Below are 17,654 nucleotides of genomic sequence, written 5' to 3'. Positions count from 1 at the left end.
ATTATTTTATCTGGCTATATTATATAGGAGATTGAGAAGGTATATAAATATAAATGTTACTGAGGCTCCTATTAATATTTGTTTTAATAATAATTATTTAATTCCTAGATCTGGAATGGAATTTTCCAATGTGTTTCATTTCGATACAAGAAAAAATCTTTTTCAGACGATACTGGTCCTGCTCAAATTGTATTTCATTTTTCAAAATAGCCTTGTAGCATAAGCCCTCATAACTCCTAAATATATTGACAAAGCGCACAGTAACTAGTATTTTTCGTGTACGTCCCTTTAAGGACCGATATTCTAGGTGTCTAGTTTAATGGCATTTTTGAACGAATGGCTCAAAAGTTATGTGAGAGTTTATTTATTCGAGTGGGTGGTTAGTTACAGCTCAATCTTTTAGAGGATTTATCGTTTCTTGGTTGTTATAAGGGTTGGATCAATCGAACAAAATATTCATAGCAATTAGCATATAGTATGTGCATATGCTTTAAGTTTAAAGGGTTTGATGAAAAGAGATTTTGATTCAACTAAAATTCGGCTAAAAATTATGAGAACATTGTTATTAGTAATTGATGATTACAGCTACTACACCGTGTCACGACCGGGCCGTGCCCAGTCGATCAAAGTAGGTACATACAATATTGTATAACTTTTTTTATGAAGTGATTCATGACTAACTGACTTAAGGCGGGTTCCCACGGCCCGCTAGGCAACAGGCCGCGCCAGGTACTGCGCCGCCTGTGTAGGCCTGTCGCGATCTGCACTGTGCGTTCCCACGGCATGTGTCGGCCTGGTGTCCTGTTAGTTACACTATTTAAACTCAAGAACTTCATTTGTTTCTCGGCTCCGGCACGACACGGTGTAACGTTAATTTCAAGTTTTATGTCATAACTTGAGGTGCATTATGGCATAATATGAGGGTTCTCCTGAACAACAAAGACGTATTGCACAATGCACAGCCTAAAAGTAGGTAAAGAATAAGCCATTTCGCATTCAAATTTCAAATTATTATTGTTTTGATCCATTAAATCCTAATAGATTCAAATTCAAATGACGAAAATTAGTAAATTGTATTGTGTTCTTTTTATGATTTTAGAAATGCAAGTAAGGTGAATGGTTTTTAAATTTTCTTATATAGGTAATATGTATATATCTATCTTGTTTTTCACAAATATTGATATGTATAATGCAAAACCTTTGTGAATGTTAGTAGCAAAAGTAGATATTTGATATAAATTTTACTATGACATAATTATATATATTGTATTAAAGGATTTTAAAATGGTTATGATTTCCATTATTCGATGTTTACTTTATATAATCCTTGTAGAAAAATAGGATAAAAGTCTTGTGTTAGCAACGCTTTAATATTTTAGTAGGCATTTAATAATGAATTAATTAAAGCAATGACTCTATTTATTTCAAATCAAACTTTTGTTTGATCGGTTTTATCACAATTTCTTTGTATTTGCTGGAGGTGATCTAAGAATTCGTTGAGAGCATGCAATACAGTAAAAGCTCTTTATTCGCGGGTAAAAGGTTCCGTAAATGTGCCGTATTTGTATATGGTTATATACGTTCCTAGATGACGAAATTAAAAGGTAAATACATAAATAAATCAGTTTAATAATCTTCAGGATTAGGCAATGGCTTGGCACTTTTTACTTGTTTTTCATTTTTTTTAGTCGAAATAAATTCGTAGTTGTACGTTCAGGCGTTTACTAAGCCGCGAATATAGGAATTAGGTCGCATTTTTTTCCATCCGCGAATAGTGACACCGCGAATGAAGGAAGCGCGAATAAGGAGCTTTTACTGTATTTAAAAAGTATTAACAACAAATAAATCGATTAATTTGAAAGATTTTGTTAATTGAAATATTGCACCTACTAGCCCAAGTTCTTGCAATAACGTTTATCTACTTGTTTCTGTAGCTTTTAAAGTACGATCATATCTTCAGCATTGTTATTATCGTGACGAAATAATTAAGAGAAATATTTTAATACTTTGTCAAATTTATACCATTTTCCTAGAGATATACGCAAATTAGAATTGTACTTTGCCTTAGTAATTCGGCAGAAACGCACTTTCATCAATTTTTATATTCTGTAATATAATTATCGTATTCAGTGTTAATGGTAAAGTAAAATATAAAAATAAAAACAAGGGATAAAACGAACTGAAATATTTAATTATCTAATAAATAAATGTTGTGTAATTGTAGTGTTCTAAAACAGTAACTTGTGAAATTAGATACATTTTTATTCAAAGAATTTTGTTTAAAACACAACTGAGATGGCTTAACTTAAGACCTTTGCTTAAAATGATGACTGTTATTTATATATTAGTTTAAATTTCTATATCTTTTAATTTTTGTAATTAATTGAAAACGTACAGCAGCAAGTGAAATGAAAATGGTTTTTATATTTATTAAAAATGATAAGTCGAATTTCTGAAAATATAATAACATTATTATTTAAATATAAATCACTTTAAAATAAAATTAAAATATCGCAATAACTACACTAGAATATTGAATAATAATTTGATTTGTTATATTATATTCTAATGTTAATGACATTCTGAATACCAATCGCATATTGTTGACGTTATTTTTATTATTATATCCGTTGTTAATACTTAAATATTTATCGCAGCAGTTTTGTAGTTATTACGATATTTGAAGAGTAATATAAGAACATATGAACTGTAAGAATAACATAATTTTAAAATGAAATTGTATCATCCAACGTCTAACCTATATATAAATGTAATTAAAATAGTTTTATTATTATCGATGTACAAGTTTAGACTCAAGTGTATTTATCAATAAATAAATGTGGTTTTTGTAAGTTATTTTAAAGATTATTCCGTGTTTTTGTATAACTAAAGACAATAAAAATTTAACTAAATAGTGTTATTTTCTACGAGGCTATCCATGACAATCGGCATAAAAAAATAAAAGCAGTTTGTTGAAAGTAAATTACAAATAAAATTAAGGAATTCTGTTCATTTGTCATTATTTAATTTCCTCAAGGGAATTTTACTATTAACTTTCTAATCCATATAACAAAACACTATTCCTTACGATTTCATCTAAGCCTTCACTCCTACAATCGTACGGGCAAAGAATCAAAGTGACGTATCAAAGCAAATTTTGATCAAGCAATCTTCAACAACAACTTCCATAGCTATGGAGTTGCAAACAACAGGTTCCGAATCCACTACGAACTCCGATCGCAAGTTGCTGTTAAAAGTTAGCGCAGTTCAGGCGATAAATCTAATGGAGCGAGATATTTATGAGAACTACCTGCTATCTGCTAGCTTCCTATCTTGGGAATAGTGTCTGATATAATGGAACTTTGGAACTCTAATTAGAATTAATATTCTGTTTGCAATATTTCAGTGTGGTTGAAAATAAGTTTCATCGCTTTTCGATGTTGGGGAATAATCCTGTAGGAAACTAAGTTATAAGCATTAATTTATGGTCTCCCATTTTGGATTTTATAGGTTTTAATACGCAGAAATGTGTATATTTGATACTAATAATAACTTTCTAAATGACAAAAGAATAAGAAGATAGATTTCATTGAACACTGGTACAATAATAGACATGTTTTTTGAAAATTTCCTTCAACTCACATGCAAAACATACGAAGTGAATTCATAGTCTTAGCATCTTATCAGGATGATTAATGGCAATAACGTCTTGTAGCTTTTAAATTATACTTTAACTACATTTTAATAGTCCCATACATTATGTTCACTGTTTAACCATTTAAAGATACACATATAATTCTATGTCTGTTGGTACGTATTAGATCTTAACAAGAAGATATGGCCAATAAGTATGATTACTCGCTCGTCCTATGTTTCTTTGGATTAGAGTATTTACATGGCAAAATAACATAAAATAGTAGGGAATTAGGTTAATTGTAGCGGTAGATAAAGATCAGTAAATAGCATTTATGTTAGTGACACACAATGACTTTGTTTTTCTTGGATAATTTTATTAACCATGTTTGTGAAGAACTTTGTATGTTTTTCTGATAGAAGGATCTTTTACGATCTCAGTTTTTGGGTACAATTGTATAAAGTAAAGTTATTATTCATTCAATCGATATTCGGTTGAGATAAAATTGTACGTAACTTTGTTGTACTTTAGTAGAAAATAGACATCTGACACCTACTTGTATAAATTGGTACAAGCCGTTGAATCCATGTTTGTTTTTTAATCTTGTTAGTGATTTCACAAGTTTCGGGCTAGCAGTTGGTCAGCCAAAGAAATAAAAATCGTAAACTTAATTAAGTAGTTAGTCTGTGTACTCAATTTAACACGCAAAATATTTTTAAAAGCATTTCCTCCATCCAACATTTGCAAAAAGTGATTATGATTTACGAGTGCACTGAGCAGCTACGTCACCTTAAATTTTCCGTGTAACAAGCTTGAAGAAATTAGGGATTCCGCCCTCAGACTTAACTTAACTTAACTTTTTAACTTCTTTAAAACAAAAATAAAGTGCAAAGCGAGCGTTGCAGCTGCTAAATATTTAAGTCTGTCTCCCCACAACCGCAAATTTGTTGAGGCAAGTTTACGGTGTTCCACACAAACATCCGGACTTGCTAACTTTGTTACATAAGCTGTATCTTCCTCTTACAGTTCATATTTACGAGGTGATATGAATTAATTTAATGGCAGATAGGTACGTGGCAGGTATTTGATTTATCTCTGAATATGGCTAGGATTATGTCATACTCTATATCCGTATGACATAATTTATTGTTATTAAAATATATGGATAACATAGAGGGGAACTCTCGTAACGGTGCATTTAGATCAAACGAGCCAATGCTGATTTTAACCCCACTATGTCAAAATATACTTTTAGTGTAAACAGGCGTAGACTGTAGAGCATTCTTACGTTGTTCTTATATTAGTGCATTGGAAAATATTCTAAGCAATGTTCTAATACTGAACAACATTTTTCGTTTAAACTAAAAGATCACGTTATAGAATGCTATAGCTCTAGCTCTATGTTCGTTCGATCTAAATGCACTGTTAGACATTTAAATAATTATTAGGTGAATACTAATTATTAACTAGGTATGGTATAGTAATTGTTCTCAGGAGACAGAGAATTGTTAAGAGAAAAATTATCAACCCCATACACTACGACATTTCTAATTCTATTGTATTTTTTACTACTTCCTCAACAAAACGTATAAGTATTATAATTAAAATCAATTATACCATAGAAACTCGCCACTTTTTTATCGTTATCTCATTTTTCTTTCTTTTCTTTCCCAATCCATAACATATTTCATTAATCCATTAGTTTTATGCCGCTGTTTTATCTTCCCGGTAGCATTATGAAAAGGGACAGCAAAAAACATAACATCAATCAGATGTATGGAACAACTTATTACCACAAAGGAATACCAACGCACAATTAAAAGATTTTTCATTTCATATTAGAACAATATCTATTTAAATAATTCATTAAAGTTGGTTTAGTAGATGGTTTATGGATGTCGTAGATGTCAACAAAAACGCATCTCCATATTACAAGGGCTAATTGTAAAATAAGCATTATTGGCTGCTGTTTCAGTAGGTAGGTACTCTACCAGTTTTAGTAGAATAACTGTCATACTGCCACGGTGCTAGCCACTCTACCAAACTTTAGTACTCTACTCTACCAATGGTGTCTAAATTAGTATAGTAAGCAGGATAATAATTAGTACTCTACCGCTCTACTCTACCGTTTACTCTACCCGTGTACAGCGTCCATAAATGTCAAAGATATTATAAAGGCAAATAGACAAAGCAGAAGAGAAAGACTCAGAGAAAATATTTACTCAATTACTTAGTATATGGCGTATTGTGTGTCGATTTAGGGGTCTTGGTCGAATGCAACATTTTACTATGTAAAGAGATCAGAATCAGAATTAAAACGTGGGATGAAAGAACGTAATTTAATTAACAAGATGATATTTTATTCACGCGACGGGGAAAAGAGCAAAGTAGTAGAACAAAGACGATTGACGTTCAAAAATTAGAATTAGAAAAACGAAAAGGTCATATTATTACCTTCTGTATTTTACATCCTACGTTGTTCTTTAATAAGCCAATTAATGCCCTTTAGGCTGCAAAGCGCCATCTTTTGATAAACAGTGTAAACCCGTAGTATCTTTATTTCACTCGTTTACGAAACTAAATACTTATAATAATGTGCCTGTAATTTGTTTTGCTCACAATCAATCAAAAGATTACAAACAAGCCAATATTTTGAATTGCTGGTGCGTGAAGTTAAGGAATAATAAATTATAAATTAATTGAGGATCGAATAAATTGTTACCTTTGCAATTGCACACCTAACTATTTAATAAGAGGAAATTTTCTGTTATACGTCGTACCTAATGCATATGCAACGTCAGTTTCTACATTTTATCTATTTATTTTTAGTAAGGAACTGTTCGCTATTCGCTATTCTATATTAACACAACATAAATAAAACTAGTTACTAAAACATGTAATATTTATTAATTTTAGATAGGTTATTGCAACTTCCGCACAAACACATTAGAAGTGAAATCAAACAGAAATATGAAAAAAATAATAATAATTTGATAATTATTATACTTACACAAATATTTTTTTTAACCTAATGGATATAAAACGAAATTTTAAAAATTATGTAGAGCTCATAAGTTGGGTATTTGATATATAAACATCAAGAAGATCACTTTCCATGTTTAACTGCAATTATAATGATCCATTATTATTACGAAATATTTGATGTGTGTAATTTTCAGGCCAGAAATTATCAGGTGCATCAAATCTTGAAGGATTCGGTATGCAACATGTTATTCAATACATAGCACAATAGTAAGTATTATAGTTCGATTGACTACTTATATGAAATAAAAGTTAGATATTGTATGATTTTCAGGTCAGAAATTATCAGCTGGATCAAATGTTTAAATCTTGAAGGTTCGGTATGCAAAATGTGTTTCAATACTTAGCATAATAATAATTGTTTTAGTTAGATTGAACAAATATATACACCGGATTTTTCAAGAGATATTAGTATATAATACGTGAAGAATAACTATAAAGTCGATATAAATAATCTTAGGGAATTCTAATATGATATTAATAGTCAGAACCTTTTTATTCAATGCTATAATTTTCCCCAAAGTAGCTATGAAAATTGATGATGAAGTGATCGGAGATATGCTTCGGCATCGATGTTGTCAGTTTAATTGCTTTTTCAATTAACGCCAGTGCGCTAGGAATCTTGGTTTCACTCCATGACATAGATTAAAATAGCGTAGATGTGGCATGGCAATAAAATTTGTGATATTAGTAATTAGTATTGCAAAACAATGTAAATTAAAATAATGCTTTGTGTCAAAATCAACTTAATATCAGGAATAGTTGATATATTTTTTAAATAGGAGTAGATCTACTTGTACATACAAATAACTGATATTATTAAGTGAAGTGTGTTAAATAAAGACGATAAATTATTATTTAGTTGAAAATATTTTGACGAGTTATATTTAGCTCCGTTTTTCAATCGAAATTATGAAATTATGAATGTGTTTATTTTACCAATTATAGACCTAATTAAGAGCAATCTATCAGTACCGGTCACAAGTTGCACTTTTGAGTTTTATGGAAGAAAAAAAATAAAAAGTTCAAGTATCGTAACTACCCTAAAAAAATTCAATTCTTCGTAAACGCCTCCGTGGTGGAATCTGGTATTTTTATCAATGATAGACCTAATTATGAGCAATCTATCTGTACCGGTCACAAGTTGCACTTTTGAGTTTTTTGGAAGAAAAAAATAAAAAGATCAAGTTCAGTAACTCAAACTGCCCTAATATAATATTTTGACAATCGATTCCTCCTAAAGGCTTCCATGGAGGAATGTGTTTATTTTACCAATTATAGACCTAATTAAGAGCAATCTATCAGTACCGGTCACAAGTTGCACATTTGAGTTTTTTGGAAGAAAGAAATATTTTTTGATCGATTGATGAGCCAAAATCATTTTTTACTGCGTGTAACTCAGAAACGGTAGGATATAGGAAAAAATGAAATAGATACAACTTGTAGATAATTTTATGGCCTTTCAACTTTTCCTTGAAAGTTTTTCTCTTACATGTACCGTTTTTGAGATTTAAGCGAAAAATGAAAAAATGGACCCATTCCCCCCCTCCCCCCACTCCGGGGCTCCTCCTAGTGTCCCGGGGTTTTAGTATGTTTATTACCTAGGGACTCTTGACATGTTTCCGAAGAAACATCTTACGTTACTAACTCACGCACTCTAGAACTTTTTATTCAATGGACTATTATTAGGTAAGTCTTTTAGCACAGTCAATATTTGAATATACTCGTAAGTATATTCAAATATTATTTTACATTGACATACAATATTATTATACTGGTAAGTAATGAACTGGTTTGGAGTTAAATTTATATTATAAATTTATATGTACAAGTTTCATTCCTGAAATTTAGGGAAACACGTAATTCTTCTTTAAGAAATTTAACAAATAGAGCCAACTCCCATAATACATAAAAGAAAAATAAAAGTGTCATAATAAAGACGTTTATGTGTTTTCTTCGTAGAGTTTATAAGAACAGACATGAACGTAAAGCATCTGTGACAATAATCTTTGACGGAATATCGACGTCGAGACGCCTGTAATTCCATTTAGCAGTGCGACGGCCGTGAACATCTACACCTGATGCGAGTACAGATGTTCCAATACAATCCAGTATGTACTCGTTACGATAATACATACCTATTCATATAATAGGGTTCCTTTATGTAGTTTTGTATAAAAGAGTTGTATAAATGTATGTTATGTATATTGTATAAGTTATGTTTTGGATATTTCTTCTCTTTTTGGTACACAGCAACATTACATAAACTGTTACATAAGATTTATTTAGTACTTTAGTATTTTGAACCAAAAAAAATTGGTTCTAAGACTGTTTGTTCCAACTAGAATTATATGAAATTACTTACATGTGGACGCTTACAAATTTTATTTAACTTTCATATAAGAAATAACTATTACAGAATAGAAAAAGCTTTTTACGTATATCGGATGACTGTCTAACAAGCGGTAAAGGGAACCCTTAACTAACTTAAAACTTTTCCGCGTCGCCTCACAACGCTAACTGAATTTGGGAATTCAGTTTTGCTGAACTAAGATCCAAGTTCCAAGGGCATGCTTGGGATTTCTAGCTACTGAGAGCATGAAATATCCAATTAGATAGCATTGTGAATATGTGAGAGATTTTGCTGTCGTGAATATTAATTGCAATTATTAAGGATTATTCCAATTGCAGATTAGTTTTATGAAATCCCTCCTGAATTTTCAACGTGAATTATTTGTTAGCCTATGCATTACAATATAAGTAAGGTGAAAAAAAGATATCTTTTGAGAATGAAATTTATTAGTTCAAAGAGTCATTGGAAGAATCAACGAGTTTAGACTTCGTCTTTTTGGTTTAGTGGTATCTGCCGTAGCCGTAGCCTCGGCTGTAACCTCCATAACCTCCATAGCTGCGTCCGTAGCCACCGTAGCCATAGCCGATGCTTCGTCCGTAGCCCCCGTAGCCGCCGTAGCCGCCGCCATGGCCGCCCCCGTAGCTAACATAGCTGCGCACGACTGGGACGCTCACCGTACGGATGACTGGCACACTCGAAATTGACACACCTGAAAAAAAAAGAAGATTTAGACATCAAAAATCATGTAGAAGTATAAGTGTATTTCACAATTTCTGAACTGATGTAATAATGTCATTAACAAGACTTATATTATTGCCACAAATATTACCACTTTCATATTAAACACTAGGTAGCAATATACATGAATACAATCACGCATAGACGTATTAAAAAAATACTAACTGTGACCGTAACCACCATAACCGCCGTAACCGCCATATCCTCCATAGCCACCATATCCGTAGCCGTGCGCGGTGGCAGCGACGGCCAAAAGGAGGGCAAACTGCAATAACAATCAATCAATGAAACAATCAATCAATCAGATGATCAAACAATCAGATAATCAAACAATTTATCAATCAATCGATGGACTTGCAAGTTGCATTGCACTAAATTGAACATTTTTAAAATGTCCACATATTGTTTTTTGACTTGGTTTATTTAAATATGTACAAGGCTGTAATGTGTAAAATGTAGAGAAATGAAAACTTTCGAATATATGTAATCATCGTAACTGTTTTTCAAATACAATAAATTGCAATTATTTTCAGAGCCACGTTCCAAACAACTGTGCAATTTGTAAAATGTAACGAGCGCGGTTAACTACAGACCACAGTTAGTTATTATTGTCACGTATGAAATAAATAACATTGTGAAATAATTTTAAAAGCAGCTCTAATACAAGCTTCTAGCTTATGTAATATTATTGTCATTTACTACTGAAAATATATATTTAAAAATACTGTAAAGAAAGTTATTTACTTTACTGGAAGAAACCAAAGTTAATAGAAATGACTAATGAGAGCACTGAAGATGAGATTTATTTTTAATGAAGTGTAAATTAATTTTCTCCGTTAATTTAAATAATAAAAATATACTATATTTGAAATATCCCAGATAAAATAATTAACCATATATTGATATTGATATCATCTGCTGGAAAGTCCATTAGATCAATGGCAATAAAAAATTAAACGATTTTAGCACTTACGGTTATGTAGGTGTTCATTGTACTTCAATTCAGCAGACGAAGTGTGTTGATTACTATAACAAGTATCATGTATATATACGCAAATAGTTTCCTGCCGAAAATCCCACTGAATTGGCTGCGTGTTGGTAATCTGTTGCACCTTACGTCACCAACGCTACAATTGAGCATTATAACCTCCAGAATTGCTTGCCTTCATTAGTGTTTCCGTCTAAATATTATTAAGGCTACGTTCGCATTGATAAATAACTTATGAAGTCAATCTTTGTGAGTCATGAAGCGTTAAAATGTCTAGAACTGTCTAAATCGGTACTGCGAGTTAGCTGCATTCGCTAGCCATCTGGTACATAGCAAGAACAATGCAAAGAGATAAAAAAATAACATCTATGCGGATAAAGGGTTTCCAGTTTTTTTCGTTCAAAGGTATGCATTGTAAAAAATATTGCATACCATTTAAAAAGTCGGTGTTACGTGAAACAATGAAAAGGATTGTTTACAGTCGGCGTAATGTAGCCTACATTACGACGCTACAAAGCAATTTCGCTTCCCTTCACTTACCGGAAAAAATATAGTGGGTAGCGAAATACATTTATCTTATAAGGCCAGAGGTTCTGTTTTCGCATAGCACACTAACGTAATAATATTTCATATGTAAATGTGAGTCTATTTCAAAATCTTCAGTCGATGTTGTCGATTTTCAGCGTCTATGTTCTTCTAATGTTCTTAAAAGCCTGTTTCTTGGTGACTTAGGAATATAAAATACATTTTCTACACATATAATTAATATCTCCTATTTTCCTTCCAGACTTTGCTATAGTTATTGTTTCAAGATTTTAATACTTATAGTATTACACTCACTTGTATAGGAATAAATTGTCATACCTATGATATTTGGGAAGCCTAGCGAGATTTTGCAATAAACCTGAATGAATTAAAATAACAATTTATGTCTCCGAATTGAAATGAGGCCCTCAGGGACTGAAATATACTTATTACGTAGGCGCACAATGTTTTCAATATTTTCATGAAATATTTTCAGTAGGTGTTAAACAATTACCTTAAAAATTAAAATATAGAATATTTTATACAACAAAAATTATACGATTCTTTTTAAGGAAACCAATTAGTAGATTAGTTTGTGTAACATACATGTGAGAAACAGAGTTTGTTCTTAAGTGGAGAGGAGCTATTTGATTGCCCATTATATCCTTCACGTAAATGCTATTTAGCAAATAACAGGCGCGTAGGTACTTTTAGCTTCTCGATACTCCAAGGCGCGGTGTATAATAATGAAAGTAACATTGTGACGCTAACATAGTTTTACCCTTGGTTTTACCTTTTCTTTTTCTACCTTCGGCTTTTTACATTCAAAGATAACAGAGATAAAAATATATTTTCACAATATAGACTAGCTTAAGGGAAATGCATAGGTACTTCTATCTAGTATCATTTGATATCTTTCATCCTTTATATTATATACATACATACAAATAAATAAATTTCCGAACGCGTAGTCAATGAAAACCTGTTCCTTTTATTTTATTTTATTTAAGCTTTTAGGCTATCTCTGTACCAAATTTCATCCAAATCGATACAGCGCTCGGGGCGTGAAGAAGAGACATACAGAGTAATTTTAAATTTATAATATTAGTAAAGATTCTTACAGATTTAATGGACGTTAACTTATATTCAGGTTTTGTTAATTTTAAGTCTAACGAAAGATTAAAACGAGGATAAAAAAACAACAGCACACACATATCAAAATCAATTGGGCTCCACGGAGAGAGCAGGCTCGCGAAGAGTGAGGCCAATTTCAATAACACATATTTGGTTCTTTGTTTTAATGACCTTTTATCCGAATCAGTACTGTTGAAGAAGAAGACAAACTTTTTTTACCATTATTATTAAAAAGGATTTGTATTGTAATCCTACACAATATTATATAGCAAACACCACGCTCTAGTATTTTTAAACATGAGAAATACATGTGATGCAGTTCGTACATTTTATTACTACAAATAAGTAGACATTCCTTGTACTCGACGCCAGTCCAATCAGTAGAGCGAGCTCTGAGTACTGAGAATTCCGTTGATTTTTATTTTAAAACAGTTTCGTGATTTCAGTTTGTACTTGCTATTGGAACTTGGAAGTGAATTTAAAATAAGGATACTTTATACTTTATTGCAATTTCAATATAAAAGTTGTGATTTGGGCTTTATTATGGCAGCTGTTTATTTATTATTCGAAGAAAAATTAATTAGTGTATAAAAATAATAAAAAAAATTTCTTTCATACACTGAAAACTAAAAATGTTGAATATTCGCAATCAACTCGCTCTAACTACATTATTGGTAAACATATTTTTTATTAAATTTATCTCTAACGATTGATCTTATTTTAATATACATTAGTCGTATTTTGAGAACTATTTCTGATATTTCTAGCTAAAAATCGAATCTCAATTTTGTGTAAAGGTGAGTAGAGTAAACATTTAACGTTTTTTCTAGCATACAAACACAACAATAGGATTAAGATAGGATGTTAAACTGAATTATTTCAGGTTTATGGATATTTTGTATTACAAAATCAATTCAGACAATAAAACAAACAAGTTGATTGAATAAAGTTTATTCAAATCAAGGAGCGACAGAAGGAGTAAAGTTCAATAGCTTCGTCTGACGACTGGCATTTAATGGTAGCCATAGCCATGTCCGTAGCCGAGGCCATGTCCGTAACCGCCGTAGCCGCCGTAGCTGCCGTAGCTGGAGTAGCTACGAACAACTGGTACAGTGCTCACAACAGGCACGGTCCTCACGACGGGAACGGTTCTTACAACGGGGACGGACACTGGGGTGTAGACTGTACGGACCACGGGGATGGGGGCAGCCCTGTACACGTTAGCGGTGGAGTAAGCTGGGGCAGCGATTATGGGTGCGCTGATAAGCCCTGTAAGTAAAAATACGCATTAATTTTACAAATAAATAAAATCATTTAAGACAATATTTGAATGACTTATATTTTTTGGAAATGCTTAGTAGTAAACATCACTAACTACATTTTTCGTAAAAGTTAAGTACAGTAAAATAAATATATTAAGACATTGTTTTCAAATAAAAACAAAATGTTAATTATGAAAGTATATAGCAGTTTAATTATCAATAATCATTTTTAAATATATTAACTTACCATGTCCTCCATATCCGTAGCTGTGCGCGGTGGCAGCGACGGCCAAAAGGAGGGCGAACTGAAAAGTAAAGTTTTAAAACACATACATAAAAATTAAAAAGCAATTTAATCTAAGAACTATTAAAATTACACAAATTATAATTCACTCAAGCAATTTTCTAAAAAAATCCAATTTTATTTTTTTAATCGTTTAGATAAAAATGCCACGATGACTAGAAGTACAAATATAAGTCTTACTTACAGTGAGTAGCGAGTTCATTTTTCTTCAGTTCTGCAGACGAAGTGTGCTGATTACAGAAACAATTATAGTATATATAGTCGAACAGTTTCCTGCCAAAAATCCGATATAATTGAGTACGCAGTCAATTAAAATACGCAACGATTTGCAACACGTCAACGGAAAAAATATTGTACATCCTTTTAACTTCCAGAATAGTGAGGTATATCCCTTTTCATTCATTAGCTAAACGATTTGTTTTTATATTAAATTGTCTCAAATATTTTTTAATTTTTTACAGATACATTGCTTCCAAGTTACATATAGAATAATTCTTCAATAAATGGCAAAACCATATTACTCACTAGATGTGCTCCGCGGTTTTACCCGCAGTGCTCCGCTCCTGTTGATCTTAGCGTGATGATACCCTATAGCCTTCCTCGATAATTTTTTCAAATCGGACCATTAGTTCCTGAGATTAGCGCGTTCAAACAAACAAACAAACTCTTCAGCTTTATAATATTAGTATAGATTGTCGAATAATTCATAGGTGATGCAAGAGATCGGTATGTCCTTCTCTGCATGCAATATTTAGTTTCAAGAAGAAGGTAGATTTAAGAAAATATAGTTCTAGGTTATTAGGAAAAATGTTTACAATTAGACATAGAACTCTTGTCTGTCTGTCGAAATATTATACATACCTATTATAAGATACAAAGAAATATATCATAAGTATCTTGTAAAAACAGATAGGTACGTATGTACTAATATAAGTACGTTTCTTATGCACCTACAGGATATTGAAAAATAATTACTTAGCACCAATAAAATTTGAAATCAGCATTGTGAATATGATGAAACTTTGATTTATGTAATTGCTTCCAAACAGTGTATCAATGATATTGAAAATGTTTCATTCGTTCCTAATTGTTTTCAATAGTAAGTCGTTATTTATTACGAAGAATATTTATTTGGTAAGAAATGTTTGCGAACATGTGGTTGTGATAACCATGCTTCAAAATTGTGCAGACTTTTTATTTTATAGAATTTGGTACATATTTTGTTGTCAAATAAAATAATCTTTGGCTGTGATTTTCTCTCGTTTTGGTTATATAGTATAATTGGTAAATAATATGTACAAAAATATTAAATTTAACATTAGGCCTATACTTAGCTGATTTGATTTTTTATAGCATATTTTTTTTTGTAAATCTTGTTATTATAATTATCTATTTATTCATACTTTTTTTCCACTGAATATGAAACATAAATATTTCGTGTGAAAATTTCAACATGAATAAATTTTATGTGGTTATTTAGACTTAAAATATTATTTATGGGAAGTAGTTGTATATAAATATTTTAAATTGTATTGTAAATTTGACCTCCCTATCGCATTGGGTAAACTGTAATGGTAGGAATGGTTTTATATAAGTAAATAAATAAAATGCTTTTAAATTATGCTCTACTATAGAGCCATTTTGATAGGTGAGTATAAATAATGTCCTGTCTAATTTTATTTTAATCATATTGATAATTTCGAAATTGAAAATATTTCTAAGGACAAACTCAAACTCAACAAGTGCTTCCCAACGACCGATTTCTATTCATTTGAAATTTGCTATAACATATTTTTATTGCAAAAATCTCCTGTTAAGATAAGATGAAGTCGGTAGCTCATAGTATCAAATAAATTCAGCTTGTACTAAAACATCGTTCTAATTTCAGCTTTAATGATAACGGCATAAATGCACGATAGAATAATTATTATTAATTATGATATATATGCAAATAGTGTTTAAATCGTAGGTCTTATATTTTATAATTAGTCCGTACATTTTTATACTATTGTGGAATATTTTATACGCGCCGATGCATACAAAGGTCGTTGGTATTGAAAGCTGAATTATTCATCGAATTATGGAATGTTATTCTTTAAAACACATATACAAGAAAAATTATAAAATACAATTTATAATTCTATATTAAAAATTATAAAATCTACTATTAATTTAAAAATCATTCTATGTTACCGCCCAAAATCGATGTAATTAATATAAGAACACATCGTATTTTAAATTGATTGGGATTAAAAAAACACAACATTGAAAACAGTAAAAATAACTTTATTGAACATAAAAGATTTATTAATTAAAAAGGTTTCTTAGGTAATCATAATGTTCTAAGTATCACAAATTTCAATAAACTATTTAATAACTATGTAAGGTAACGGCACCAGTGGTGGACAAGCATCCAGTAATGGACAAAATAAATATTAAATTTAAATATTAAGACCAAAATTAACGTTATATAATTTGGCAATACTTAAAATAAAAGTTTGGTTCATAAGCTATCAAAATACGACACTTCATCTTATTCGGCCAAAACGTTTGAAGATGGCAGAACGTTATGTTTAGTTGCTGCGACTCGTTTCGAAGAAATCCGTTTTTACTAAGGAAATCCTTAAGGAAGTGAGGACACAATTTTGGTTATAAGAATGTTTGTATAAATGTTAGCAAAATTTGATATTACTTTTATTTATAGTAGTTAATTGTACGAAATATTACACGATTTAGTATCATGATAGGTTATGTAGTTTAAATAAAATTCTTCAGTGTCCATAACTGGATTTAATTCTATGGATATATCCATTTATGGACATATGTCGAAAATAAACTTTTTTTAAAGGTATTAATTACATGCGCTTTTCTGTATTGTCTTTTCATTCTGATTAATAATATACCTATCACGACCATTTCAAACAAAGGGTTCCAATATTGTACAACAATTGTCCATGACTGGATTTGCTTTGGTTCCTATAATGGACATTGATATTTTTTGTTAAAATTACACTAATGGGTCCAACAACATAATATCTATCTAAACATGAAGAATATATTTTAGAACAATGGGTCATTATGTGCTGTGCGACTCGTTCTCGGCTTCATTCTCTATCACTGCGTAGAGAAATCGCATACTTATGCGTATTGTAACGCATCTATCATAGAGAGTTCTCTGATGAACTGTTTGGATCGCTGTCTGCTGCTAAATTCCACCACCATATAGCACACACGCTTAAATTTCATCCACACCATCTTGACAACAGTTTAAAAAAAGCTTTTTGCCTCATGCTACAATTTGGAATCCATATCGATGGACCGATCAGATTAAGGCTGTTGGCGGATTCAGGTTGGCGATTCACTTCACGAGTGTAACGGAATGCCAGGAAACAGAGAGATATGGCGGAATATCGTGAAGCGGGTAACATCTACCCCCCCAAACCTCATGTTGACCACGTTCGCTCTGACGAGAGTGATATGACGAAGAAGAAGAAGTCCCAAAATGGATGGAATGGCAGTACTTTTTTTAGTTATATTTTTCATCCCTGACTTATTGAGAAAAAAACCCATATTGGTGTTTCTAAACGGACATAACTCGTATTTAACGATGCATTTGTCCAATTTTTGCCTAGAAAATGGAAATTAAGACTGTTTTAAATATTATAAGTATGCAA

The 17,654-nt window shown here is 31.2% G+C and overlaps 1 protein-coding gene across 1 annotated transcript; it reads right to left on the bottom strand.

The window, feature by feature from the left end:
• Nucleotides 1–9,076: 9,076 nt before the first annotated feature.
• LOC149902837 (uncharacterized) lies at nt 9,077–14,202 on the bottom strand. Its single transcript, XM_090109696.1, has 5 exons — nt 14,165–14,202; nt 13,924–13,981; nt 13,430–13,683; nt 9,933–10,032; nt 9,077–9,738 (listed from the first exon to the last, which is right to left on the bottom strand). Exons 1-5 carry the CDS (start codon nt 14,180–14,182, stop codon nt 9,530–9,532), a joined length of 639 nt encoding a protein of 212 aa, XP_089965822.1. The 5' UTR covers nt 14,183–14,202; the 3' UTR covers nt 9,077–9,529.
• Between the last annotated feature and the right edge of the window lie 3,452 nt (nt 14,203–17,654).

The sequence above is a fragment of the Colias eurytheme genome, chromosome 14, assembly GCF_061535395.1.
Source record: "Colias eurytheme isolate Ceu_HAF_F1 chromosome 14, ilColEury1 Martin Lab GWU primary, whole genome shotgun sequence".
Classification (NCBI taxonomy): Eukaryota; Metazoa; Arthropoda; class Insecta; order Lepidoptera; family Pieridae; genus Colias; species Colias eurytheme.
Note: the sequence above shows the minus strand (reverse complement) of the source record. Positions and strands in the feature narration are given on the sequence as shown.